The 27,806-nt window shown below is 45.8% G+C and overlaps 1 protein-coding gene across 1 annotated transcript in view; it reads right to left on the bottom strand.

The window, feature by feature from the left end:
• Positions 1-21,528, bottom strand: part of LOC137455352 (ovostatin-like) — a 56,110-nt gene extending 34,582 nt beyond the window's left edge. The window contains exons 1-16 of the mRNA XM_068166079.1: positions 21,422-21,528; positions 15,558-15,741; positions 14,195-14,351; positions 13,291-13,343; positions 12,727-12,747; positions 11,819-11,987; positions 10,747-10,831; positions 9,159-9,276; positions 8,367-8,487; positions 6,634-6,743; positions 5,438-5,596; positions 3,465-3,689; positions 2,745-2,802; positions 1,707-1,852; positions 1,135-1,284; positions 385-555 (exon numbers count right to left, since the gene is read on the bottom strand). Of these exons, the coding sequence (XP_068022180.1) occupies positions 385-555; positions 1,135-1,284; positions 1,707-1,852; positions 2,745-2,802; positions 3,465-3,689; positions 5,438-5,596; positions 6,634-6,743; positions 8,367-8,487; positions 9,159-9,276; positions 10,747-10,831; positions 11,819-11,987; positions 12,727-12,747; positions 13,291-13,343; positions 14,195-14,351; positions 15,558-15,741; positions 21,422-21,486 (1,992 nt within the window). The 5' untranslated portion in view covers positions 21,487-21,528. The remainder of the gene's footprint in view (positions 1-384; positions 556-1,134; positions 1,285-1,706; positions 1,853-2,744; positions 2,803-3,464; positions 3,690-5,437; positions 5,597-6,633; positions 6,744-8,366; positions 8,488-9,158; positions 9,277-10,746; positions 10,832-11,818; positions 11,988-12,726; positions 12,748-13,290; positions 13,344-14,194; positions 14,352-15,557; positions 15,742-21,421) is intronic.
• Positions 21,529-27,806: the final 6,278 nt, after the last annotated feature.

The raw sequence follows: 27,806 nt of genomic DNA, 5'->3' as shown, positions 1-27,806 counted from the left end.
TACTGTGATTCTATGATTCTAATAATGAGGCATATGAATGAACAGTCTTAGGCCATGGGGCTGGGAATAGAGGCAAATCTATCAGGAACCAAGTAGTCTGCATCACAGGCTCAGACCTTCACTAAGAATGCCTGAGGTCATGAGTCATGTGTAGGAAATGTCTACTGAAGCATGAGCAGGATACAAATGAATACATCTAGTAGTGATTTTCAGTCTTCTTGAGTAACAGGTGGTGGTAAGAAGGCAGAAACTGCATGATCAGAGTGTTTAGGCAGCTCCAGGCATCAGGTGCCTTTTCTTTGCAGTAATAAACACCCTGAGATGGTTGAACATGTGAATCATTCTGAAATACCTCCCACTTCCAGAACCACAGACAGCACATACCCTGAAAATCCCGTAGACGTCGCCGTCACGACTGACGTTCACAGGTTCGTAATACAAGCCATCAGAAAAGATGGATTGGATTGGGGTGCACTCCTCTGGCTTGTCATCTGCAAGGTTCAGCCCCCTGTAGTAATAGCCATATAAATCGTTCACACCTAGCTGGTAGTATACCTGGGAAGGGAGAATGACTACAGTAAACACAAAGAAGGTCCCCGGCAGGTGCAGAATCACTTCTTCAAAGCTTGTGGTGGGCCCTGAGCAATCCTGTAGGCTGTGAAGGGTCTGTCTAGTGATGCTACTTAGAGATAAGGAAGCAATTTGGCTAGTGAGACACAAGGACTGGGCTCTACCCTCCTCCTTATGAACTGTTGTGGCTTTGGGGGGTAAACTTGAGCAAAAAGCATGCGTTATGCAAAGAGGAAGTACTGACAAGGTACTAGCTGAAATCTGCAGCTTTTGTTCTGGACTCAAGGCCTGTTTGAGTGCTAAAGTGCACACAAGCACTCCCCAGGAGGCGACTGTGCTGTCAAGGATTCACATCAGGCATTTTCTTGGACTACGTCTTACGCTGCTGTGCCTTCCAAAAGTAAATACCTCCCTATTGGTTTGTCTTTGAAGTGTACAACTGCCATAGACCTTTCATCAATGACTAAGAGGGGAGAGCAAAAACCACAGCCACCAGCAGAAAGATCACACATCCTTCTTGATGCTCCTAGCTCAAAAGAACACAGGGCCAGGGATGTGGCTTACGCTCTCAGCAGATAACTGATGTGAAGGCTGAAGGAGGAAGACGCTCTGATCTACGGCTCGCAGGGCACAGTAGGAATTGGCAGCAGCTTCAAGGTGGAGACCAATTTTGGAACCTGGGAGACCCTGCTCCTCAGAGAATTCAAGATGGAGCTGGAAATTAAAAAAAAAATCCAAGACACAGAAATTAGGAGAATCATCTTGGCACACAGGTCTAAATCTCACTCTTCAGCAGCACCCGCTCTGCTCCAGTGGGGCAAAGCTCCCACAGCTAGATGGCCTTTGCTCTGTAAACATTCACAGGCACAGAAAATGTGGTGCTTCACATAATCAATAAAAACCTTTGTAATCCTGTAGTCACCTCCCTCTCCTCATACAATAAAGAACTTTTAATCCAAGGCTGAGCACACGTATCAGTTCCAGGGATGGCCCCTCATGATTCCAGGCATGTCTGTACTTTTCTCATTCCTAAAGAGCATCCCAAGTGCAGCATTCTTGTTGAAGCCATTCCTTAACTGCTCTCTCTGCAAAAAGCCAGCTGATACAGCCCTTGATAAGCACACAAAGCTTTTCACCTTGTTTTTGAAGCAGACTTCGCTGTGTATCCAAGAGCTGTCAGCCACGATCTCCCCACGAGGATGCACTGTGTAGAGCAACAGTCTGGCACTGGGGGCGAGCTTCTCAGTGACAGTCAGTGTGATTGCAAATGTACCTCTGGGAGCTGTGGAAGGAATGTGGAACAAAGGAAGAGGAACCAGCAAAAGAGATCAGACAAACCTCAGCTTTGTTTGAAGGACTACATATTTGTCCATAACCTCCCAGCACCCTTAAAAAACAAGGAAATTAGATAATAGAAGATTAATTTCTCTGATCATGAGGAACAGCTTCCATCAGCAAGACAACAAACAGAAACTGGAGCAGTGTGCTTTTCAGGGGGGAGTCTGAGCTGAGTACAAGTTGGGCAGAGAAATCTGTGCATGATTGTTTGAGAAGAGCACAGCGTTGCCTTTGAATCTCCTGCACGAGAGGCGATGTGACAGTCTCCTGAGCTAAGGGAGAGCTCTCTTTGCAGTAAGAAAGATGAATTTCTCATCTGTATGGATCACAACTTCCCAGAGCAGGGACAGGAAATGAAGTTTAAGAGCAAAGATGGCAAATACCAAACAAGTCCTCTATGTGGAGCAAGGCTTACTTAAGTCACCTGCTGAAAACTAGAAATAGAGCAGGCTTCCAAAAGTGCAATCAATTCCAAACTGAATACCCCTGTCAGGTGGGACATCTGTTGTTCCACACTTCAAGGAGTTTTAGTCTTATTGGTGAAAGCAGCTATCATTTTCAGTACTCCTTGGTGAGAAATCCAAAGCAGAAGGAAGTCACATTCCTTCTGTTTGGTCACAATGAATCTTTCAACTAAGAAGGTAAATCTGAATATGATACAGGGGACTGGTGGGTGCTGGAGGACACTGTGAGTGGTGACAAGTCATGGCATTTAAGAACTAGTACCTGAATCACCTGCAGCTTTCTGCTTGCACCCTTTCTTACAAAACTTACTAATGACCTGGTGCTCAAAAGGACACTCCAAAGGATCAGCAGTAAGATGGTCTAGAACTCACCACCGGAGATGCTGACTTGCTTCTGGCCACTGAGGACAATTTTTCCTTTTGTCATCACCTGGGCACAGGAAAAACTCAGGATGAAAGGGATGCAAAGCACTTTCTCCTTTCTCATTAATTTTGAGTGCTGTTCTGATAGGATGTAGAGAATCAGAGACTGGTATGGGTTGGAGGTGGTGGAGTTGCCGTCCCTGGAGGTGTTGAAGAGGGGATTGGATGTGGCACTTGGTGCCATGGTCTAGTCATGAGGTCTGCAGTGACAGGTTGGACTTGATGATCTTTGAGGTCTCTTCCAACCTTGGTGATTCTGTGATTCTGTGGAAGAGACTTCCAGAGTTCACCTAGTCCAACCTCCTTGCTAGAACAGGTTCACCTAGAGCTGGTTACCCAGGAACATACCCAAGAGGGTTTTGACATTCTGCGGAGAAGGAAACTCCACAACCTCTCTGGGCAGCCTGGTCCAGTGCTCTGCCACCCTCCAAGCAAAGAAGTTTCTTCTCATGTCTGAGTGAAACCACAGGTGTTCTAGTTTGTGACCATTACACCTTGTGCTATCATTGGGCACCACTGAAAAAAAGCCAGGTCCATAATCATAACCTCCATCCTTTAGGTACTTAGATGCATTTAAAGGCCATTAACCTTACCTATGATCTGTGAACACTGGTCTGGGGATTTCTGCCTGACTTGTGATGAATCAAGGGGAGTCAGGGGCACACTTACCACATAGTAGAAGTCTGCGTGGGTGGCATTCCTGTAGCCCTGCAGGACATAGTGGATGTTGATTGTTTGCTGCTGGCCACAGGTGAGCTTCTCCCTGCTTGGCTCAATCTTCACAAAGCTGTTGGTGCGTGAGTAGAAACGCCGCACCAGAAACAGGGCCTGGGGCACAGCATCATCATTCCCCCAGACAAAGAAATCACCACACTCTTCTGGAGCCTGCCTGACCTGTGAAGCAAGAGAATTAAAAGCAGGGAATTAAAAACCAGCAGGCAGGTGGGAGGTAAAGGCATCTTCCCTCTAAAATACTCCTGTTGGGAGGATGATTTTGTGGGGCTCTTTAAGCTAAGAGCAAGAGCTGGCGTGAAAACTTTGTGCTTTGCCTGTGCAGAGCAAGGGATCTTCTGCCCCAAAGTGCCATGCCTACACATTATTTTAACATCTCCAGGGATGGTGACTCCACCACTTCCCTGGGCAGCCTGTTTCAATGCTTGACCACTCTTCAGTGATTTTTTTCTTTCTCCTAATATCCAGTCTAAACCTCCTCTGGGGCAACTGCTGCCTGGGCAGGTGGTAGAGCCACAGTCCCTGGAGGTGTTCAAGAGGGGATTGGACGTGGCACTTGACATGGTTTAGTTAGTCATGAGGTGTTGGGTGACAGGTTGGACTTGATGATCTCTGAGGAATTATCCAACCTTATTGATTCTATGATTCAAGCCATTTCCTCGTTTCCTATGAGTAGTCACTTGAGAAAAGAGATGAACATCCACCTCACTCTACAATCTCCTCTCAGGCAGTTGTAGAGAACAAGAAGCTGCCACCTCAACCTCCTCTTCTCCAGAACAAACAATTGTGTGCCATGCCTCAGGCACCAATGTTTTCTCATACTAGTTTCACACCGGTTGCAGGTGTTGGTGGATTCACTGCCTACTTCTTGCCTCACTAACCTGATCTCCTTCTATGCCCAGGTGACTGCCTGGGGGATGTGGGGCAGGCTGTGGATGTAGTCTGCCTGGACTTCAGCAAGGCCTTTGACACTGTCTCCCACAGCAAACTCCTGGCCAAGCTGTCAGCCCCTGGCTTGGACAGCAGCACTCTGAGCTGGGTAGGAACTGGCTGGAGGCCAGTTGCACTTTGGCCACAACAACCCCATGCAGTGCTACAGGCTGGGGTCACAGTGGCTGGAGAGCAGCCAGGAAGAAAGGGACCTGGGGGTACTGATTGATAGTAGGCTGAACATGAGCCAGCAGTGTGCCCAGGTGGCCAAGAAGGCCAATGGCATCCTGGCCTACATCAGGAACAGTGTGGCCAGCAGGAGCAGGGAATTCATTCTGCCCTGTCCTCAGCACTGGTTAGGCCACACCTTGTGTCCTGTGTCCACTTCTGGGCTCCTCAATTTAAGAAGGACATTGAGACACTTGAATGTCTCCTGAGAAGGACAACGAGGCTGGGGAGAGGCCTTGAGCACAGCCCTGTGAGGAGAGGCTGAGGGAGCTGGGGCTGCTTAGCCTGGAGAACAGGAGGCTCAGGGGAGAACATATTGCTCTCTACAACTACCTGAAGGGAGGTTGTAGCCAGGAGGGGCTTGGTCTCCTCTCCCAGGCCACCAGCACCAGAACAAGAGGACACAGTCTCAAGCTGTGCCAGGGGAGGTTTAGGCTCTAGGTGAGGAGAAAGTTCTTCTCAGAGAGAGTTGTTAGCTGTTGGAATGTGCTGCCCAGGGAGGTGGTGGAGTCCCCATCCCTAGAGGTGTTCAAAAAGGGATTGGATGTGGCACTTGGTGCCGTGGTTTAGTAGTAATGAGGTGTTGGGTTGTAGGTTGGACTTGATGATGTTTGAGGCCATTTCCCACCTTATTAATTCTATGATACTTTCCTCACTTGAAACAACCCTGCTGGCACCTACCAATTGCTTCTAACCCCTCCCTCCAATGAAGTCATTTTTCAGGAATGAGGCTGAAGTCTGTATTTACTTACTCTCAACTTAAAACTGGGATCAAAGAAGTTGGAAGTGTCGATGGAAAAAGCAGCAGTGCCATTCTCGTCAGTGGTATAGCTGGCAAGGTACTTTTCATCCAGCTCTAGCACGACAGTCCTACCAGCAACAGGTTTGTCATCTGAATTTGTCACAGTGATCTGAACACAAAGAACATCCAAGGGATTCAGAAAAAAACAACCAACCAACCAACCAACCAAAAAGCATGGGAAACGCTCTGCTCACCAGAGACTGCTCACTTCAGCACTGAGGAGAACTGCAGGGAGTAGAAGTCAAGAGTGAAATGTGTTTGAGAGGCAAATGCTCCTCAGTAGTTGAAAGGAGCAGGAGTTCTGTGGCAAGCAAAGACAGGCAATTCTCATCAGTGCAAGCACAACCTACATGTCACAGAGGGAGAAGGAATTGTTTATATACATGTTCTTGCACAAAAGTGTCTCTTAATGACATCCTCTGTTTTGTTTCAGTGACCATCCACTCAGCACCTAAGTGACAGACTACTGAGTGAGAGATGATGATTTGAACTCGCCCCTCGTGCCCTCCATTCCCAAGTGAGTAGAAACAGAGGAGCCCCAGAGCACATACTCTTTGGAAAGCATCCATTAACAAACCTAAATTAATCATATGGCTTCACAGCCATACATAACCTGTGGAGCTCAGTAGCAGCTCCCAGCTGCTAGGCATCTGCTCCCAGTGCCTCTCAGGATGATATGCGTTGGCACACGGCTCATCCTCCTTTCCGTGCCTGGGTTTATCCTGCCTGTGCAGGTTGCTAAGAAGCTGGAACATGCTCCAACATGAAAGCTAGACTGTTTTCAGTAAACAGCCCTGGAACTGTGTCATGCAGTGCAGGGTGAATTCTACCTTCAGTTTAGGCACAGCTGCTCCTGAAGTAGTTTCTTGCAGACTCTTCTAATACAACCTTCCAGTCACCCACCTTCTAGGCATTCTCCAGCCATGTCAGCAGAGAGGCCCTGACACTCCAGGTATGGTATAATTTTCTTATTATCTCTAGGAGACTCTAATGGAATGAGAGAACTGTGCAACAGACACTGTTTGCAGGAGTGCCATGGGAAGTGCCAGCACAGAGTCAGGGGACAGACACAAATGGAGCAACATAGAGATCATCATTCTGGACCTCAGGGTGTTTTGAACTCTATGTATTCTCCCAGACACTCACCTCACCAGAGTAAGGAATTCCCCTCTTGTAATAGACATCCATATTCTTGAACATTACTCTGTCATTTTCTTGGCTGACTGCAACATAGTCAGAGCCTTTCATCTGGATACCTGTGAGACACACCCAGCATACAGGGAGGAACCAGAGATCAGACACAGGCAGAAAAACTCTGCTTCAGCTCAGCAAGATCTGCACAGGCTGAAGAGCTGTACAGCTATGAACTTAATGAGGTTCAACAAAGGCAAGTGCAGAGTCCTGCACCTAGGGAGAAATAATCCCCTGCACCAGTACAGGTTAGGGGTTGACCTGATGGAGAGCAGCTGTGTGGAGAAGGAACTGGGAGTGCTAATGGACAAGTTCACTATGAGCCAGCAACATGCCCTTGTGGCCAAGAAGGCCAACACTATTCTGGAGTGCAGAAGGGTATGGCCAGCAGGTCAAGGGGGGTTCTCCTCCCCCTCTACTCTGCCCTGCTGAGGCCTCATTTGGAGTATTGTGTCCAGTTCTGGACTCTCCAGTTTAAGAAAGACAGGGAACTACTGGAGAGACTCCAATGGAAGGCCACAAAGCTGAAGAAGGGACTACAGCATCTCTGTCTGACAAGAGGAGGCTGAGAGACCTGAGGTTCTTTAGCCTGGAGAAGAGCAGACTGAGGAGATCTTCTCAAGGCCAATCAGTGTCTAAAAAATGGAAGTCCAAAGGATGAGTGTGAGCCCTCTTCATTGTTGCCTAGTGGTAGGACAAGGAACAATGGGTACAAACCAGAACACAGCACGTTTCACTTGAATGTGTTTAGAAACATTTTTACTTTGGGGGTGAGAGAGCCCTGGATCTGGCTGCCCACAGAGGTTGTGGAGTCTCTTTCTGTGAAGACTTTGAAAACTCAAAACTGGACACAATCTTATGCAGTCTGATCCAGGAATATTTGCATTAGCAGGGGAGTTGGACTAGATGATCTCTGGAGGCCCATTCCAACCCCTTTCAGTCTGTGACTGTGATTCTTTGGAAAAGCTATATGGAGTAATCACTCTGGAGAGAGCTACCCAAAGAAAGTAGTAATTGCTGGTGTTGACTGCACAGGTCACAATCCAGCAGGTTACTCTCAGTAAGTATCACAGTATCACAGTGTCACAGTATCACTAAGGTTGGAAGAGACCTCGAGGATCATTGAGTCCAACCTGTCACCACAGACCTCAGGACTAGACCATGGCACCAAGTGCCACATCCAATCCCCTCTTCAACACCTCCAGGGATGGGGACTCCACCACCTCCCTGGGCAGCACATTCCAATGATGAATGACTCTCTCTGGGAAGAACTTTCTCCTCACTTCCAGCCTAAACTTCCCCTGGCACAGCTTGAGACTGTGTCCTCTTGTTCTGGTGCTGCTTGCCTGGGAGAAGAGACCAACCCCCACCTGGCTACAACCACCTCTCAGGTAGTTATAGAGGGCAATGAGGTCTCCCCTGAGCCTCCTCTTCTCCAGGCTAAGCAACCCCAGCTCCCTCAGCCTCTCCTCACAGGGCTGTGCTCAAGGCCTCTCCCCAGCCTTGTTGCCCTTCTCTGGACACCTTCAAGTCTCTCAATGTCTTTCCTAAACTGAGGGACCCAGAACTGGACACAGGACTCAAGGTGTGGCCTAACCAATGCAGAGTGCAGGGCACAATGACTTCCCTGCTCCTGCTAGCCACCTGTTAGCTCTAATCAGCTACTCCCAACCTCCACTTGGTGTTACCTGTTCCCTTTTCAGTGACAATGCTTTCTACGTTGAGGCTGGTGTACATCATAGCATAGCTGCGATAAAGCTGGAGAGACTTGATGAAGACGACAGTGTTGAGGCAGCCATCCTTCCCCAGCTGAAAAGGGAGCACAAAGGGGAAAACTCATTTTTCTCAAGGTGTAGGAAACTGCTCCTGAAGCTGTATTAGGGGTGTCTGTAGAGCTTCATTGCCTTTGCTCACACATTTTTTGTTCTTCCTTTATATTCTCTCCCTTCCTACCTTACAGTTCTCACTCTGTGGCTCCCTTCCTAGCTCTTTGTTTCAATACCATTTACCCTTGCACCTCTCCCCTCACTCCCCGCTAGTCCTCTATATCACTATCTCTATATCACTCCTTCTTAAATCCATCTTGCATGATGCCTGGTCTCTATGACCAAAGCACTTTGAATCTCATCTAGTGAAGAAATTAACCATTAGTTTAACACCAAGTGTCCTCAAAGACTGTAAGTAGAGGTCTGCTCATTAGATCTGGTAAGAATGCAGCTTCAGTGTTTTAGGAATGATTGCAAATGTGTAGTTTCAAAAGCTTCCCTCTCTCTTCCTGACTCTTTCTGAGATAAAAATTAAAGTTTCCTCATGAGGTCATTAATGAAAATTACTTTTGTGGTCTTTCATCACTGCCTGGAAGACAGTGAAGAAAAAGCACACCTCCAGGATTGTAGATCTGGTGTTCCCAAGGAAAAGAACTCTGCTACATGTTGGGTAGTAAGGCTGACTGGGAAGAAAGGCCTTGCCCCATATCATACCAGTCCAGTGACAGCTTCACAGTTGTCTTTCTGGTTCTGCTCACATCGTGGACTATAGAAGCGCTGCTGACACACATTGATTCGGGCACTGCCTTGCACCGGTTGGCCGTAAGTGTACCTAGGAGGGGAAGAGACACAAGAATCCAATCACATGGACTTAGCATCAAACCTGCAAAGACCCTAAACCCTTCTGAGTACCAAGAGCACAGAGAGAAGAGCAATTGGAATTAGGATCAGATAGCATAATTCCCTTCCATAGCAGAATTCCCTTCAGCTACTTTTGGGCTGTTTCTGGCACTTTGTGTTGCGAAGCAGTTGTGCTTCAAGGTCTGAAGCTGGAAAGTAGTGCTGGACTCCGCTGGGATATCATTCCCAGGTGCTTGCTATTTCTCATTAGTGACTTAAGCAAAGCAGGATGGACTGCAGAAAGATCTCAGCTCACCACTTTAGCTCATAACACATGAATGGTGCCACATCCAGCTGGCAGCCAGGCACTACCGGTGTCCCCCAGGGATCAGAGCTGGGCCCCATCCTGTTCAATATCTTTATTGATGATCTGGATGAGGGCATTGAGTCCATCATCAGTAAATTTGCAGATGACACCAAGTTGGGGGCAGGAGTTGATCTATTAGAGGGTAGAAGGCCTCTACAGAGGCACCTTGACAGGCTGGACAGATGGGCAGAGTCCAAGGGCAGGAGATTGAACACATCCAAGTGCCAGGTTCTACACATTGGCCACAACAACCCCAGGCAGTGCTACAGGCTGGGGTCAGAGTGGCTGAGAGCAGCCAGGCAGAGAGGGACCTGGGGGTACTGATTGACGGTAGGCTGAACATGACCCTGCAGTGTGCCCAGCTGGCCAAGAAGGCCAATGGCATCCTGTGTGGCCAGCAGGAGCAGGGAGGTCATTCTGCCCCTGTACACTGCACTGATTAGGCCACACCTTGAGTCCTGTGTCCAGTCCTGGGCTCCTAAATTTAAGGTCATTGAGACTCTTGAACGTGTCCAGAGAAGGGCAACAAAGGTGGGGAGGGGTCTGAAGTACAGCCCTGTGAGGAGAGGCTGAGGGAGCTGGGGTTGCTTAGCCTGGAGAAGAGGAGACTCAGGGGAGACCTTCTTGCTCTCTACAACTCCCTGAAGGGAGGTTGTAGCCAGGTGGGGGTTGATCTCTTCTCCCAGGCAACCAGCACCAGAACAAGAGGACACAGTCTCAAGCTGTGCCAGGGGAGGTTTAGGCTGGATGTTAGGAAGAAATTCTTCCCAGAAAGAGAGATTGGCCATTGGGATGTGCTGCCCAGAGAGGTGGTGGAGTCACCATCCCTGGAGGTTTCTAGGAAGAGCCTGGATGAGGCACTTGGTGCCATGGTTTAGTTGATCAGATGGTGTTGGGTGATAGGTTGGACTTGATGATCCTGAAGGTCTTTTCCAACCTGTTCAACTCTGTATTCTATTCTGTATTCTAGCTAAAGGAATTCCTCTAACCCATTCTATGAATCAGCAGTGGGGTCCCTGCTTCCCAGCATGACACACCACTCCCTATCCTGTGTTTCCTGGGCACAAATGTGGTGGTGTCAACTCTGATACTTACGAAGCACAAACATTCAGCCTGATTTCTTCATCAAAGAAAGAGATCCTCCTTGGCACGCTGGTTGTCACTTCAAATTTGGGCAGCACTGGGAATGCAAAGTGGACATGACCAATCAACAGCTGCATGCCATAGGCAGGTGTGTGTGTGGACAATAGCAAAAGTACATTTGGCAAAGTCATTATCACCCAGAAGGGAGAGGAAGTGGTTCAATGAAAACTCTACCTAAGGGTTGGCTGTAGGATATCATTGGAGAAAAATAACCTTTAGTGGTAAGATGAATAACTTCTTGCAATTTCAGTAATAATCATACCAATAATGGTAACAGCCATGCTAAGAACTTTATATCACTTGATAATAAAATAAATCACTTTAATTGGCTGCACCTGGAGAGCAGGTGGGAGCAATGCTGAGATCTCAAACCAGATAAGTGCTAGAGAACTGTAGGAAAGCAGAAAGTATCTGTGGAAGGTTTTAGGACAAGGAAGAACAGGCCACTGATACTGGAAGGATGGCTTGATGATAAAGAAGAGCTGACCATGGTAAACAACCTGAAGTGTGATACAGGAGGACACTTGCCTCCATGCTGGAGAAGATCGACCTGATATGGGATGAAAATAACAATGGACAGCTGCATATCAAAGGAGAAAACTCAATTAGCAGCAGTGGTGCAAGAATGTCAGGGAATTGCTTAGCCTGCTCGATTTTTCCTATGTAATCTGCTTGCTCTGTACCAATAAAACATTCTGCCTCACCAACAAGGGAGTCTGTGCATGCTTTCCGACAGAGAACTATGGAATCCAGGGCCATTGAAGAAAGGCACTATAGATTATAGAAATAATAACATCAAACAGGTCATTGTCACTCTTTCCAGCTCATCTTTTGTCCCACATCACCAGCAATAACACCAATATGGCTGGGAAAGGGGTTTTTCTCACACACCTGTACAGTAGAAGCTGGAAGGTATGAAAGAGCTCTGGAGAGTAAGCAGGAAACTCTGCACTAGCACCTCCTAATCTGACTTAGGCAGAGCCAGCCTCATTACTGGGGCAGAGCAGTCCACAGCTTTGCTTACCATATTCTTCCACCCTGAAGTACTGGTAGTGTTTTTCACCTGACTTCTGTTCCACAGTGATGTGGTAGGACCCAAGAATAGGTTCTGGAATCAGTGAAAAGGAGAGCTGGACAATTCCATGCTTAGATGCTACCTCCAGCCACTGGAAGATCTTGTTTTGCTCTGGATCCTGGAGAATGGAAGAAAGAGGTGCATCAAAACTTTTATCAATCTGTTTCTTGCCTTCCTGGCTTCTTTCAAACTTTGCATCCTGACATACTGGCTAAGAGCATCCCAGGCTGAATGTGAGTTTGGGCTGATGACCTCTGCTCTGGCTTCCCTTGTGGATTAAACAAGCCTAGGTTTATGTTTAATAGAAGTTAACTACACTGCCAGACGATCTCAGGTTGTTCAGAAATACTACCTGATTGGAAGTCAGGTTGCTTCTCTGTAGCTCTTCTAGCAGAAGTCTTTCTGACACAACTTCTGTAAAACAGGGATATTCCACTGGCTTCCTTTAGAGGCATCACATCTAGTGATGTGAACCGTGACAGAAGACTGGTTCATTGTCAGCAGAGCAAGACATTTTGGACAGTTACTGTCCTTATGCCTGTGTAAGAATGAGGCTATTTCACCAACTCAGGTACTGTAGCCCTACCAAAGATCACACTGGACACTCTTGTTTGAATCCTAACAAAAGATACAACCAACAACCTCAAGCCATTGCTGACTAACACCTCCAGTTCTGCTGATTGTTCCTCCCCCAGTATTTTATAATGGGTGCTGCCACTGTTCCACCTCAAAGTCCATTGGCTTTAGACAGTGTGCTTTGGATGAATCTCCCCTCAGCTATTGACACTATGTAGGGAATGCTGAAGTGTAGTCTTTCCAACACAACCTGTGCTTTAATGGCATGAACCATCTCTTACCTCGATGATGATTCGGAGATACTGGAGGAAGGGAAAAAGAGAAAGGAAAAAAGAGATCAAAATGTGCTGTGTTAACGTTTGGACTCAATGATCTTAAAGGTCTTTTCCATCCTAAATGATTCTATGATTATCAAGACATTAACTGTGGAGCTTGAGGTATAGTAGAACATAAAGAAGGCTGTGAACACCTTCCTAGATACAGATGACTGGGACAAGGAAACAATTTGAAACTCATGCCTGTAATTAAACAGAGAATTTATAGAGGATAATCTGCTTGTGAATTTATCTTGTCTACAAAAACATCCAATCTCATTCTACACAGCTGAAGCAGGTAAAGTTAGTACAAAACTGGAGTACTGTGATTTCCAGGAATGGTTTCAGACTCTTTCCCCTCTATAAAGGAAGGGGAAAGATGAGAGTGTGAAGCTCAAGAGTTACAGCAGTTCTCCAAAAAGATCAGGAGGCCTAGCCCAGGCCCTTTTAGTTAAATTTCTAAGTGAAAGCCTCAGGGAACTGGTACCTCAAGTGAGTGCCTGAAAAATCTTCATTATCCCTCATACTTACTGTCTCTTCAACAGGTCTGAACTGAGTGTCTAAAGCAACCACACGAAACCTCACTGAAAAAGACACAGAACGAGAAGGAGGTTAATTTACTTCATCATTGGTAAGGCACTTCCAACACACAACTGAAACAAAGTCTGCCCAAGTATTTCAGGAGTACTAAAGTGTCCCCAGAGAACTAGAAAGTGTTTTATTATTTTAGCCAATCAAAAAGAAGACCAAACTAAACTCAGTAGCTGAAATATCTTCAGGCCTGACCCACTGAAGTGAAAGTAAAATCTCTAGCAAATACCAATACTCTGTGTAGCCTTCAGTTCTTCTAGAAGGGCTTTGAGGAAACTTTCTTTGGAACACTTCCAAAACCCCCCACTCCTATTTATATAAGCCAATGAGATGAAAAAAAAACCAAAGACAAGGAAAAACTTGTCTTGGAAATGCTAAGTGTAAGATCTGTGCAGCACTGAACTATAATTATACTAAAGAAAGAGCTAAGTATATTACAGCTAGCACTGTCACTCAAACATTGTGATGGAACCAGATTAGCAGCTAAGTAGAGAGCATTGTTGGCAGGACATAGCATGCTTACTTAATTCCAGGCTTATCCTATTGCTTTCTGCATTTGTAAGGACACTTTTATGTGACCCATCTCAGTAAATCTAGTAGAAGTCTAATGCAATTACTCAGCAAAAGCACCTCAACTCTACCCATTGATTACAGCTTTGTGAAGTGGTTCTATTTTTCACTGGCTTTTGATGAGTCAAACCTCAGATGACAATTGCAAACTATCTGAAGGATTGCTCATGGCTGTCCTAGTCTGAGATCTTTTATTCCACAAGAAGTCCTTGTCATTCTAGACCCACCCTTGCACTCCATTTCCCAGTTCACTAACTCAAAACTCCTCAGCCACCTGTTTGCCCTGGCTTGTAGATGGGTTTATCCATCTGGATGAAGACAGTATTATCCACATTTTGAATGGCCACTGATCTTCTCTCAGATAAGTCGACTGTGTTGCCTTTGGCAGAGAATGAAATAAATGCCAGTGGGTCAGAAGTAGCAGGAGGAACCTGGAAAGAAACAAAACACCAGAGGAAAAGCAGTAAATGAGATATGTTGAGCTACCCTGGTGCCCTGGGTTCTTGAGTATGATATTGACTGCCATGTGAATCATAACTAACTTGTGCAAAGTCATGAGAAGACCTTGACAGTGAAATAACCTTTGAGAATTTCTGCTCTGCCAGTCCCAGAATCTGTCATCAGATTCTGAGTCTGAGCTATGCCTTGTCCTATGCACTTCCTCCTCTCATGTAGCCTATATGCAAGATTGCCCCAGCTGAATAGCTGATTTCTGAAGTGTTTCTCCCTGCAGCAATCTGGAAGACCAAATCTTGTTTGTCATATCAGCCCAACTCTTGTAGAGTAACAGGAAAGGGAACGAACATGGCCTGGTAGGGTTCTCCAGCTTGACAGTTATGACAGTTCCATAAGGCACATGCATATGTGATGGCAATCAAAACCTTTTTGCTGTTCACTCTGTGAACGGAGATGGAAAGTCTTTCTCCAGAATCCATATGTCTCTCTTTTCCCGGTCTATATTTTCAGCCTTTCCAGCAATTTATCTTTTTCTGTCCTATCCCCTGCCTGCAATCATCTTGGAGGTCTCTTCCAACCTGGTCTATTCTATTCTGTTCTATTCTATTCTATTCTATTCTATGCTATTCTATTGATATATAAATAACTATATAAACATCTGTGTATATAGATGCTGTTCTATTCTATTCTATTCTATTCTATTCTATTCTATTCTATTCTATTCTATTCCATTCCATTCCATTCCATTCCACTCTATTCCATTCTATTCTATTCTATTCTATCCTATCCTATCCTATCCTATCCTATCCTATCTAGATATATAACTAACTATATATACATCTGTGTATATAGATTCTATTCCATTCCATTCCATTCCATTCCATTCCATTCCATTCTATTCTATTCTATTCTATTCCATTCCATTCCACTCTATCCTATCCTATCCTATCCTATCCTATCCTATCCTATCCTATCCTATCCAGATATATAACTAACTATATATACATCTGTGTGTATAGATTCTATTCTATCCTATTCCATTCCATTCCATTCCATTCCATTCCATTCTATCCTATTCTATTCTATCCTATCCTATTCTTTGTCTTCTTGACAAGGAGAGTTGCCCTCAGAAGTATTTCCAGCTTCTACACCCTCTTTGTTAGTTTCAAAATAGTAAATACCTTGAACTCATAGCACTTGAAGAAATCACTCTTTGTCACGGATTCCTCAAACAGAGTCCTCTGGATACTGCCATACTCCAGGGTGGTGCTCAGGGACAGAGGCTCGCTGAGGTTGTGGAACTGCACGCAAGCAGTCTGCGGGGAGTCATTCCGCACTGTTGTTGGGACCAGCAGCACGTACTGACTGTGAGAATGCAAGACCAGAGCAGACTGCTCAGTCATGGAGGAAAGTCAGAGCAAACAGTAGAGGAAAACATCACAGAAATGCCATGTGTGAAGGGAGACATGGTTCAGCACTTAGTCAAACCAGTGGAAGAATTTCTATATGCTTCAATTAATTGTGACTAATGTGATAAGCAAACACAATCCGTCTCAGCTGAAAGAATCACAGAGTCATTAAGGTTAGAAAAGACCTCTAAAATCATCAAGTCCAACCTTTAACTTACACCACCATGCCCACCAAACCATATCCTGAACTGCCATGACCACATTTGTTTTGAACACATCCAGGGGCACTTCCCTGGGCAGCCTGTTTGAATGCCAGACCACTCCTTCAGTAAAGAAATAGTTGCTAATATGCAATCTCAGCCTCCTCTGGCACAACTGGAGGCTATTTCCTTTCATCCTGTTGCTAGCTGGGAGAACAGACCAATACCTTCTTCACTAAAACCTCCCTTTGGGCAGTTGTGGAGAGCAATAAATGCCCTTAAGACTGGTATCATTCTATTGAGTCTGTTAAATGGCATGATACTGTATCTTCCCATCCCAGGTATGTACAGAGCTCCAATTACTAAGGTGTCTAAGCACTGATGAAGCATAGCTACATTTATCCTCCCATCACCTGTCTGTATACTTGAACCTCTGGAACCTCTCATAAGAAGGAGTGACATTTAGCTTCATTTTGAGATTAGTTGTAGAATCATAGCATTATGGTATTGTTTTGATTGGAATAGACCCTGAAGATCACCAAGCCCAGCCATTCTCTAACTCTACCAAGTCTGGTGCTAAACCATGTCCCTCAGCACCACATCTCTGTGTCTTTCAAACATGTCCAAGGATGAGGATTCAACCACCTGTAACTAGTGGAGTCCCCCAGGGGTCATTGCTGGGTCTGGTTCTACTCAACATCTCTACCAGTGACATTGATGATGGGACAGCATGTCTGCTCAGCAAGTTTGCTGATGATACAGTATCACAGTATTGCAGTATCACCAAGGTTGGAAGAGACCTCAAAGATCATTGAGTCCAACCTGTCACCACAGACCTCATGACTAGACCATGGCACAAAGTGTCACATCCAATCCCCTCTTGAACACCTCCAGGGATGGGGACTCCACCACCTCCCTGGGCAGCACATTCCAATGACGAATGACTCTCTCCATGAAGAATTTTCTCCTCACCTCCAGCCTAAACCTCCCCTGGCACAGCTTGAGACTGTGTCCTCTTGTTCTGGTGATGATTGCTAGAGAGAAGAGTTCAACCCCTTCCTGGCTACAACCACCCTTCATGTAGTTGTAGAGAGTAATGAGGTCACTCCTGAGTCTCCTCTTCTCCAGGCTAAGCAACCCCAGCTCCCTCAGCCTCTCCTCACAGGGCTGTGCTCAAGGCCTCTCCCCAGCCTTGTTGCCCTTCTCTGGACACCTTCAAGTGTCTCAGTGTCCTTCTTAACCAAACTGGGAGGCTTGGCTGAGACAGCTGAAGGCTGTGCAGCCATTCAGCAAGATCTGGACAGACTGAGAGCCGGGCAGAGAGAAACCTAACGAGGTCCAACAAGGATGAATGCAGAGTCCTGCATCTGGGAAAGAATAATAAACTGCACCAGTACAGGCTAGAGAGCAGCCCTGTGGAGAAGGACCTGGGAGTCCTGGTGGACAGCAAGTTCTCCACAGGACAGCAATGTGCCCTTGTTACCAAGAAGGCAAATGGTATCCTGGGGTGCATTAAGAGCAGTGTGTCCAGCAGATCAAGGGAGGTCCTCTCCCTTCTCTACTCTGTCCTGGTGAGACCTCACCTAGCATGTTGTATCCACTTCTAGGCTCCCCATTTCAAGAGGGACAGAGATCTGCTTGAGAAAGTCCAACAGAATGCTACAAGGATGATTAAGGGTCTGGAACATGTGCCCTATGAGGAAAGGCTGAGAGACCTGGGGCTGTTTAATCTGGAGAGGACTGAGAGGGGATCTAATACATGAAATATATGAGGGCTGGATGTCAAGAAGGAAGGGACAGCCTCTTCTTATTTGCACCCTCTGATAGGACAAGAGGCAATGGATGTAAACTATAACACAGGAAGTTCCACCTCAATATGAGGAAAAACTTCTTTACTGTAAGGGTCACTGGAACAAGCTCCCCAGAGAGTTTGTGCAGTTGTCTCCTCTGGAGACTTTTAAGACCCATCTGGATGTGTTCCTCTGCGACCTATGCTAGATTATATGGTCCTGCTCTGGCAGGGAGGTTGGACTCAAAGATCTCCAGAGGTCTCTTCCAATCCCTAACATCCTGTGACCCTGTGATCCTGTGACCTCCCTTGGTAGTCTGTTCCAGTCTCTGAGAACCCTTTCTGCAGTACAGCCACCTTGACAAACAAGAAAGCCTGGCAGCCACTGGACAAAGGGCTGAGGCTTGCTAGGAGCTGATAAAGAAGTTTGAGGTTTGAAGACATGTTAATGTACAGGCCCAGAAGTTCTAATCCTGCTCTTGTGTTTGTTTGGAGGACTCAGCCCTCCATCAGATTAGGAAATTGACCACAATGCACCCTTGGGAGGGTAAAATGGAGTCCAGCTATGGGGACATTTTGAGCAGGTCTCCACACAGCAAGTGGTCTGGCAGTACATCCTCTCCCCTCAGACTGGGACATCATCTAAGGAGACCTCACCCACCTCACCACTTCTCCCTCTCCTCCCTCTCCCCCTTGGTGAGATATTTTGGGTACTGTGAGTGGGAGATCTTCCCTTTCTGAGTGAGAGCACATTTTGTTTCATGTGTCTCTAGACAGCTGAACTGGTTGTGTAGCAGTACACTCCCAACTGGCATCCAAACCTGTAACGTTATTGTGCTGGAAGAAGCAATTACAATAACCCCACATTTAGAGCTGGCTGTTGCTGTCTGTTTTGTGGGTGCCTCCACAACAGTTTATTCTAATATCCAATCTAAATCTCCCTTGGTGCTACTTGAGGCCATCTTGTTCATCACTTGTTACTAGGAAGAGATCAACCCCCACCTAGCCCAAACCACCTTTTAGGGAGCTGTAGAAAGCACAAAGGTCTCTCCTCAGCCTGTTTTTCTGCAGGCTAAACAAACCCAGTTAGCAGTTGCAAGAACTGTTTAATTTTGTTTTCTCTGGTTGTCTTCCCCTCCCAGTGAGAACTGACATCTCCTAAGTCAGTCAGCCTGATGCAGAAGAAATGATCCTGCTTTTCCATTTTGCAGAACATTCCTGGGCATGCTCAGCCTAATCTGCACATTCTTCTCTGCTTCCATGCCTTGCCCTGTGTTGCTTCCTTTCCTGCTTTCTTCCATTGGACTTCTTTCTTCATCCTGCTGTCCAGAATGAGGACAGCCTTCCTTCCCCAGAGCCCTCCTCTGAAAACAGAGGCATTCTGCTGTATTTGGCTAAGGTTCTGTTGCTTGTCACTGGTTCTCTGCTGCCCAAACTAGACTTTCCAAATAATGTATGACAGAATTGATGAGTTGGTTTTGCAGTTCAATAGGAATTGCACAACCTTTTCTTGGCAATCAGATCTTTCCTCTTTGTCATGCAGCTTTGCTTGCTCTTACAGCCTTTATTATTATTTTCACTTGCCAAATTCAGACTGCACAGTAATCAAAGACTAAAAGGAAAAGTATTAAAAACAGATGAGAAAGCTGAGCTCTTTGACTTTCACAGTATCACAGTATCACAGTATCACAGTATCACAGTATCACTAAGGTTGGAAGAGACCTCAAAGATCATTGAGTCCAACCTATCACCACAGACCTCATGACTACACCATGGCACCAAGTGCCACATCCAATCCCCTCTTCAACACCTCCAGGGATGGCGACTCCACCACCTCCCTGGGCAGCACATTCCAATGGCCAATGACTCGCTCAGTGAAGAACTTTCTCCTCACCTCGAGTCTAAACCTCCCCTGGCGCAGCTTGAGACTGTGTCCCCTTGTTCTGGTGCTGGTTGCCTGGGAGAAGAGACCAACCCCCACCTGGCTACAACCACCTTTCAGGTAGTTGTAGAGGGCAATGAGGTCTCCCCTGAGCCTCCTCTTCTCCAGGCTAAGCAACCCCAGCTCCCTCAGCCTCTCCTCACAGGGCTGTGCTCAAGGCCTCTCCCCAGCCTTGTTGCCCTTCTCTGGACACCTTCAAGTCTCTCAATGTCCTTCTTAAACTGAAGAGCCCAGAACTGGACACAGGACTCAAGGTGTGGCCTAACCAATGCAGAGTACAGGGCACAATGACTTCCCTGCTCCTGCTGGCCACACTATTCCTGATGCAGGCCAGGATGCCATTGGCCTTCTTGGCCACCTGGGCACACTGCAGGCTCATGTTTAGATGGCTGTCAACCAGCAGCCCCAGGTCCCTCTCTGTTTGGCAGCTCTCAGTCACTCTGACCCCAGCCTGTAGCTCTGCATGGGGTTGCTGTGGCCAAAGTGCAGCCCCTGGCACTTGGACTTGTTGAATGCCATCCTGTTGGCCTCTGCCCATCTGTCCAGTTGGTCGAGGTCCCTCTGCAGAGCCCTTCTGTCCTCTAACTGACCAACATCTGCTCCTAACTTGGTGTCATCTGCAAACTTGCTGATGACTGACTCAACCCCCTCATCCAGCGTTTTGTGTTTTGTGTAAATCCCTTTGGACAAAGGGATTTAAGCTCTAATTTTGTGTATTTCTGTTTGTACAAAGCCATAGACATTAACAGTCCTGTAGAAGCCAGGACAACACAGTAGGTGTAAAACTAATACTGATACTGATACTGATACTAATACTAGCACTAATACTAATACTAGGACTGCCATTCAGCCTTGGCCTTAGCTCCAAATAGTCATAAAATCATAGAACTATTTTGATTGAAAAAGACCCCTAAGATCATTGAGGGCAACCATCATCTAACTCTACCAAAGTCTGGTGCCAAACCATGTCCCTCAGCACCACAGCTCTGCATCTTCTAAATCCCTCCAGGGAGGTGGATCCAGTCACCTCCCTGGGGAACCTATTCCTATGTTTGAGAATCCTTTCTATGAAGAAGTTTCTTCTAATATCCAACCTAAACCTCCCCTGGTGCAACTTGCAATTTCCTCTCCTTCTGTGACCTGTTACTAGGGAAAAGAGTCCAACACATACCTTGTTCCAACCTCCTTTCAGGTAGTTGGATTGCTGTAGACAGCAATAAGGTCTCCCCTCAGCCTTTTCTCCATACTAAACAGCCCCAGTTCCAGCCATTATTTGGCCTCCTCATACACCATCCTCCCTCTGTACTGGTGATGCCTAATAATCCTGATCATTAGTATTACTTGGTAGTCTAGTCTTGAATCTCCTCCCCATTTTACCCCCACTCTTCATATTTTATCTGCTCCAGTTCTAGGTTTCTGTCATTCAAATCAGATTTCATAGCAGTTTTATGATGGAGAACATCATTCCAAATTCACTTCCATTTCAGATACATTTCAGAACCTAGGTCTTAAGCAACTGCTTTAGCACCACATAGAGTTAGATAATGGTTGGACACAATGATCTTAAAGGTCCTTTCCAACCACAATGATTCTAGGATTCTATGGTTCTTTAAGTTTGTATATAGCAGTGTCTGAGGAGAAATAGTCTGTTAGGAAACACATTAAAGCAAATTATCCTGAAATCACAGAATGTATGATCTCTTACGGTTCAGAAGACACTGGGGCAATCCAGTTCAAGGACAGAACACTCAGAAGAACTCCTGACCACATCTCTGCCCGTGAAGAAGAATGGAGAGAAACTGATCTCAAGTGCTCAGCCTGTCTCCAGGCTTTTAAACTGGTCTGAGACTATGCTCCTCCTCCATGACTTCAATGATACTCTAACAAAAGCTATCTGAATAAAATTTGCATATGTTCTTCTTCCTCTCTGCTGTTGGTTCTCACACTCCTTGAACTCTAAAACAATAGCTTAGGAAAGCTCTCATGTTTCACATAGCATTGTACAGCTACTGCAAGCCAAACCGGTTCCTGCCCATCTCAATGTTCTATTGAAGCCGGCCTCTCCTTATTGTGTCATGGGCTAAAAGCTTCTTTAATGTTCCAGCTCATTACTATTTGCCACTGCTGAGGTATTTCCTTGTCCTGTGAAGATCTCCTCTAGATAAATCACACAAGACAGAAGTCATCATAGCACAGTGCTGGTACATGCCTGCACAGGAGTAAGACATTCAGCATGGCACGGAAGGAATCACCTGGTTGTACTCTGGATTTCTTACTGCACACAGTAACATTCAGCAATTAATTTAGCTAGTTGTCTGCATTTTTGTCAGTGGCCAGGACAAGTGTATCCCTAGGGAAAGGAATCTGACAGCGTTACTTCATTAGTTTACTTATCTGGAGTAAACTTTCTCTCCACCCCCATTCTGATTGCCCCATCACAGAATCACAGAATTGATTTGGTAGAAGGGACCTTAAAAGTCATCTAGTTCCAACTCCCCTGCCACGGGCAGGAACACCTGCTACTACACCAGGGTGCTTAAGGCTCCATTCAAGCTGGCTTTGAATATTCCCAGACCTGGAGTCTCCACAAATTCTCTGGGATACCTGTTTCAGTGCCTCACAACCCTAATGGGTGAGAAGTTCTTCCTAATGTCTAATCTAAAGCCCAAACAACTTGTGAGTCTGTTGGTGAGTATTTAGTAAACCTGACTGAGTTTCAGAACATAGAGCCTGAGTTTCAGAATACAGAGCCTGAGTTTCAGAATACAGAGTCTGAGTTTCAGACATAGAATCATTAAATAATTTGTATAGAAAGGGATCTCCTGACATCCTGTGGTCCAAGCTCTTCTTTTAAGTAGGGCTAGCATCAAAGCTTGTCCAGTTATGCTTTGAATATCCCCAAGGATGGAGAGTTCACTTCACCTCTGGATATCTGCTCCTGTGCTTAACTATTCATGTTGTGAAGACTTTTTTCCCTTAAATCAGAATTTCCATTACTGTAGCTTCTGTCCATTGCTTCTTGCCCTTTCAATGTGCACCCCAAGAAGAAGCTGATTTTGCCTGCTCAATAATCATAATTGACAAGATTGCAATGACATTCCTCTGGGCCTTGTTTCAACAGGCTAAATAAATGAGACAACCTCAGTTTCTTCCTATACATTTGTGTATCCACTGACCAATGCAGTGACCTCCCCTAGACTCCCTGTAGTCTATCAACGCCTTTCTTGTACTGTGGAGCCAAATATGGACACACAGCTTCATATCTCTCTCCAATGACCTGAAAGGAGGTTGTAGTGAGGTGAGTGTTGGGTGTCTTCTCTTTAACAACAAGAGACACGAGGGGTGGAAAGACCTCAAGTTGCACCAGGAGAACTAGGGCCACTGAGGAAAGGTGTTAGGCAATGTAGAGTGGGGCCGGAGTTATTTCAGGGGTAAAGGGTATGAGAAGGAAATGGAATGGAATGGAATGGAATGGAATGGAATGGAATGGAATGGAATAGAATAGAATAGAATAGAATAGAATAGAATAGAATAGAATAGAATAGAATAGAACAGAACAGAACAAACTAGGTTGGAAGAGACCTTCAAGATCATCGCGTCCAACCCATCAACCAACACCATCTAATCAATTCAACCATGGCACCAAGCACCCCATCAAGCCTCCTCCTGAACACCTCCAATGATGGTGACTCCACCACCTCCCTGGGCAGCACATTCCAATGGGTAATCACTCTCTCTGTGTAGAACTTCTTCCTAACCTCCAGCCTAAACCTCCCCTGGTGCAGCTTGAGACTGTGTCCTCTTGTTCTGGTGCTGGCTGCCTGGGGGAAGAGACCAACCCCCACCTGGCTACAGCCTCCCTTCAGGGAGTTGTAGAGAGCAATAAGGTCTCCTCTGAGCCTCCTCTTCTCCAGGCAATGTCCTACAAATGGCCGTGGGACTGTTGAGAGCTGGATTCTGTCCATTTCACTTCTCGTGTTATAACACACTTCTGCTAATGACTCAGCCCTGCAGGGATCATTCTTACCATCACAATAGATCATCTAAACTACGTCACACCTGAGCTACCCATGCTTAACCACCTTCCCTACCCAAGTTCTCAGAAGCTTTCTGATGACCAAGTTAGGATACAAAGAAAATCATCCATGTGCACCTACACCTCCTTTCTGTTGTCACTGAAGTGCTAGTGAGAAGTGTTGCACAGAACTTCCCCAAAGGGACAAGGTAAGTGGCAGCTGGGTGGTGTGCAAACAAAGGCAGTCACATTGTGAAGAAAGCTGCTGCATTAGTTGTGAGGGCAGAAGACAGCTAAGAATACAGAATCATAGAACCATTAAGGTAGGGGAAGACCTCTAAAGATCATCAAGTCCAAGCTTTAATCCAACACCACCATGCCTGCTAAATTATGTCACAGACATGATTAGTTTTGCAACTTATGTCACAGGCATGTTCAGTTTTGCAGCTTAGGTCACAGACATGTTTAGTTTTGCAACTTTGAAATGTCTCATACCTTTAAACTGGGATTAAGTAATAGGGGGAAAAAAAAAAGAACTAAGGAGGGAGAAGGAAACAGGAATGAATTTCAGGGCCCCTGGTACAAATTGCTCCTGAAGCTCATCCTGCAGCATGCCTTTAGCATAAACGTAAGACAATTTCTTCTTGGCACGTAGGCATGTGTGACAGTTTTAGGCTGTGCCTTTAAAAGTTAACTGCAGATTTTTGAGCAGAAGAGTGGAGAAATACAAACAATCCACAGCTGGGTGTAAAAAGGAAAGCAAGAGATTATTCCAAATGAATTTCACTGGTCAGATGTGTGGGATGTATTCTAACAATCTCACATTCCTCTTTCATTCCTTTCAGAGGACACAGTCTCAAGCTGTGCCAGGGGAGGTTCAGGCTGGATGTTAGGAAGAAGTTCTTCCCAGCAAGAGAGATTGGCCATTGGAATGTGCTGCCCAGGGAGGTGGTGGAGTCACCATCACTGGAGGTGTTTAGGAAGAGCCTGGGTGAGGCACTTGGTGCCACGGTTTAGTTGATCAGATGGTGTTGGGTGATAGGTTGGACTTGATGATCTCAAAGATCTTTTCCAACCTGGTTAATTCTATTCTATTCTATTCTATCCTACTCTACTCTACTCTACTCTACTCTACTCTACTCTACTCTACTCTACTCTACTCTACTCTATTCCATTCTTTCTTCACTGGCTGCTGCTTTCTGCTTCTGTCTTGGCTGGGAGAATCTTATCAGCCTAACCTTGAGATAAGAGCACAAAGTCTCTAATATCTCTTTCTCTTTTCTTCTAATTAAACAGAGGAAAGGGGGGGTTGCAGTTAGGGGGGAAGCAGGGCAGTTTCTGTTGGATGTTTTCTTTGCTGTTTTCTGATTGTAAATAGCTGTATAACATTGTAAATCCTGTGTATCTGTACATATTCACTGCATCCCACTGTAGAGCGTAGTTTTGCTTGTAAATACAGCTTGTATTCGCTTTCCTGACTGAGTGAGCCCAGCTTTTGTTAATGCTGGTGGGCCAAACTACCTCAGCATGCTAAAATTTAAAAAAGACCAAGCATTTGAAAAACAGAAATATTAGGAGGCACTATGCAGGAGACGGCTGTTTGGGGATAGCTTTGGAAGGCTATGGGGAAGCTTTGCCTCTGCTCAAATTAGAGAAGGCTATGTTTATACTGTGGCTTGGAAAAGACCGTAAACATCTTGCAACTGAAAGAGAAATTAGGTAGAATTTGGTTGAATGTATTAAAATATTAAGTAGAAAATAGAACAGAACGGAACAGAACAGGAGAAGAGAAGAGAAGAGAAGAGAAGAGAAGAGAAGAGAAGAGAAGAGAAGAGAAGAGAAGAGAAGAGAAGAGAAGAGAAGAGAAGAGAAGAGAAGAGAAGAGAAGAGAAGAGAAGAGAAGAGAAGAGAAGAGAAGAGAAGAGAAGAGAAGAGAAGAGAAGAGAAGAGAAGAGAAGTAGAATAGAATATTCTGTTTATGTGGAACTCCCTGTGTTCCACTATGTGTCCATTGCCCTTTGTCCTGTCCCTGAACACCCCTGAAAAGAGTCTGGCTCCATCCTCCTGACACTCATCCTTTAGATATTGATAAGCATTCATGAGACCCATCCTCAGTTCTCCTCTACAGGATAAACAGCCCCAGGTGTCTCAGCCTTTCCCCCTAAGGCAAATGTTCCAGTCCACTCATCATCTCAGTGGCTCTCCTCTGGACTCTCCCCAGTAATTTCTGATCCTTCTTGAACTGGGAAACCCAGAACTGAATACAATATTCCAGGTGTGGCCTCAGCAGGTCAGAGTAGAGGTAGAGGAGAACCTCTCTTGGCCTGCTGGCCACATTCTTCTGAATGCATCCAGGGATACCATTGGCCTTCTTGGCCATGAAGGCATATTGCTGGATCCTGGTTGTCCTGTTGTCCACTACACTCCCAGGTCCTTCTCCACAGAGCTGCTCTCCAGGTCAGCCCCTAACCTGTACTTGTGCAGAGGTTTATTCCTCCCCAGGTTCAGGCCTCCTCTCTTGCCCTTGTTGAACTTGATGAGGTTTCCCTCTGCCCAACTCTCCAAACCTGTCCAGGTCACGTTACATGGCAGCACAGCCTGACAGAGTGCCAGTTTTCCTTTGTGTCAGAGAAAGAGCAGGAAGTTGGATGGAAATGTGAGCAGCTTTCAGCAGTGAAGCCTTGGGTTTTCCAGCCGGATGAGTATTACGTAATTACTTGTTTCTATTCTATGGTTCCACTTTAGATTTACATAACACTTAGGGACTGAGAGTACTCAGCTGTGACTTCACCTGAGATGACATGCACACAATACACCCTGTGCTACGACACCTATTCTGTGATCTAGATTCTTTCTCTTAAATGGGCACAGGTGAGGCCAGAGCCCCAGCTTCAATTTCACTCATGCAAATACCCTCATCGACAACCCCAGGCTGCTTGCTACCTTCTGAACATCTCAGCAAATTCTCCTGTAACCTGGGAAATGCTTTCCCACAACACATTTATTAAATGCTCTGATAAAATATTTTGCTTTCAAAAAGTCAACATATCTCTGGATAGCATTGTCTCTGTCTCTAAGTTTAGATACTTTGGATGCATTCTCCTAGAGAGCAGACACTGTTCCCAGGGCATATTCCCCATCTGCAAGCCTTTAGATTTCCAAGCTTTAGCATTTCTGAGTGCCTGCTAGAAACAGACAGGTTGTACTGCATCTGTAGAGTGTATTACTTCATCTCATGCTGAAGGAACATTTTTCTAATGACCTGTATCAAGAATATTGAAGGGATTGTCCCCCTGTACACACCACAGGTGAGGCCACATCTAAAGTAGAGGGTTCAGTTTTGGGGCCTTCACTACAAGAAAGGCATTTTGGTGCTAGAGCAAGTTCCAAGGACAATGAAGCTGGTGAAGGGTCTGGAGAACAGGTCTTGTGAGGAGCAGCTGAGGGAACTGAGGTTGTTTGGCCTGGAGAAAAGGAGGCTGAGGGGAGACCTTCTTGCTCCCTACAGCTCCCTGAAAGGAGATGAATAGAATAGAATAGAATAGAGTAGAGTAGAGTAGAGTAGAGTAGAGTAGAATAGAATAGAATAGAATAGAATAGAATAGAATAGAATAGAATAGAATAGAATAGAATAGAATAGAATAGAATAGAATAGAATAGAATAGAATAGAATAGGTTGGAAGAGACCTTCAAGATCATCACATCCAACCTATCATCCAACACCATCTAATCAACTAAATCATGCAACCAAGCACCCTATCAAGTCTCCTCCTGAGCACCTCCAATGATGGCAACTCCACCACCTCCCTGGGCAGCACATTCCAATAGGCAATCACTCTCTCTATGAAGAATTTCTTCCTAACATGCAGACTGAACCTCCCCTGGCGCAGCTTGAGACTGTGTCCTCTTGTTCTGTTGGTGGTTCCCTGGGAGAAGAGACCAACCCCCCACCTGGCTACAACCTCCCTTCAGGTAGCTGTAGAGAGCAACAAGGTCTCCCCTGAGCCTCCCCCTCTCCAGGCTAAGTAACCCCTGAGGTGGGGATTAGTCTCTTCTGCCTAAAAAGAAGTGACAG

The sequence above is a fragment of the Melanerpes formicivorus genome, unplaced genomic scaffold, assembly GCF_026170545.1.
Source record: "Melanerpes formicivorus ecotype bairdi unplaced genomic scaffold, bMelFor1.0.p_v2 SCAF_96, whole genome shotgun sequence".
Classification (NCBI taxonomy): Eukaryota; Metazoa; Chordata; class Aves; order Piciformes; family Picidae; genus Melanerpes; species Melanerpes formicivorus.
Note: the sequence above shows the minus strand (reverse complement) of the source record. Positions and strands in the feature narration are given on the sequence as shown.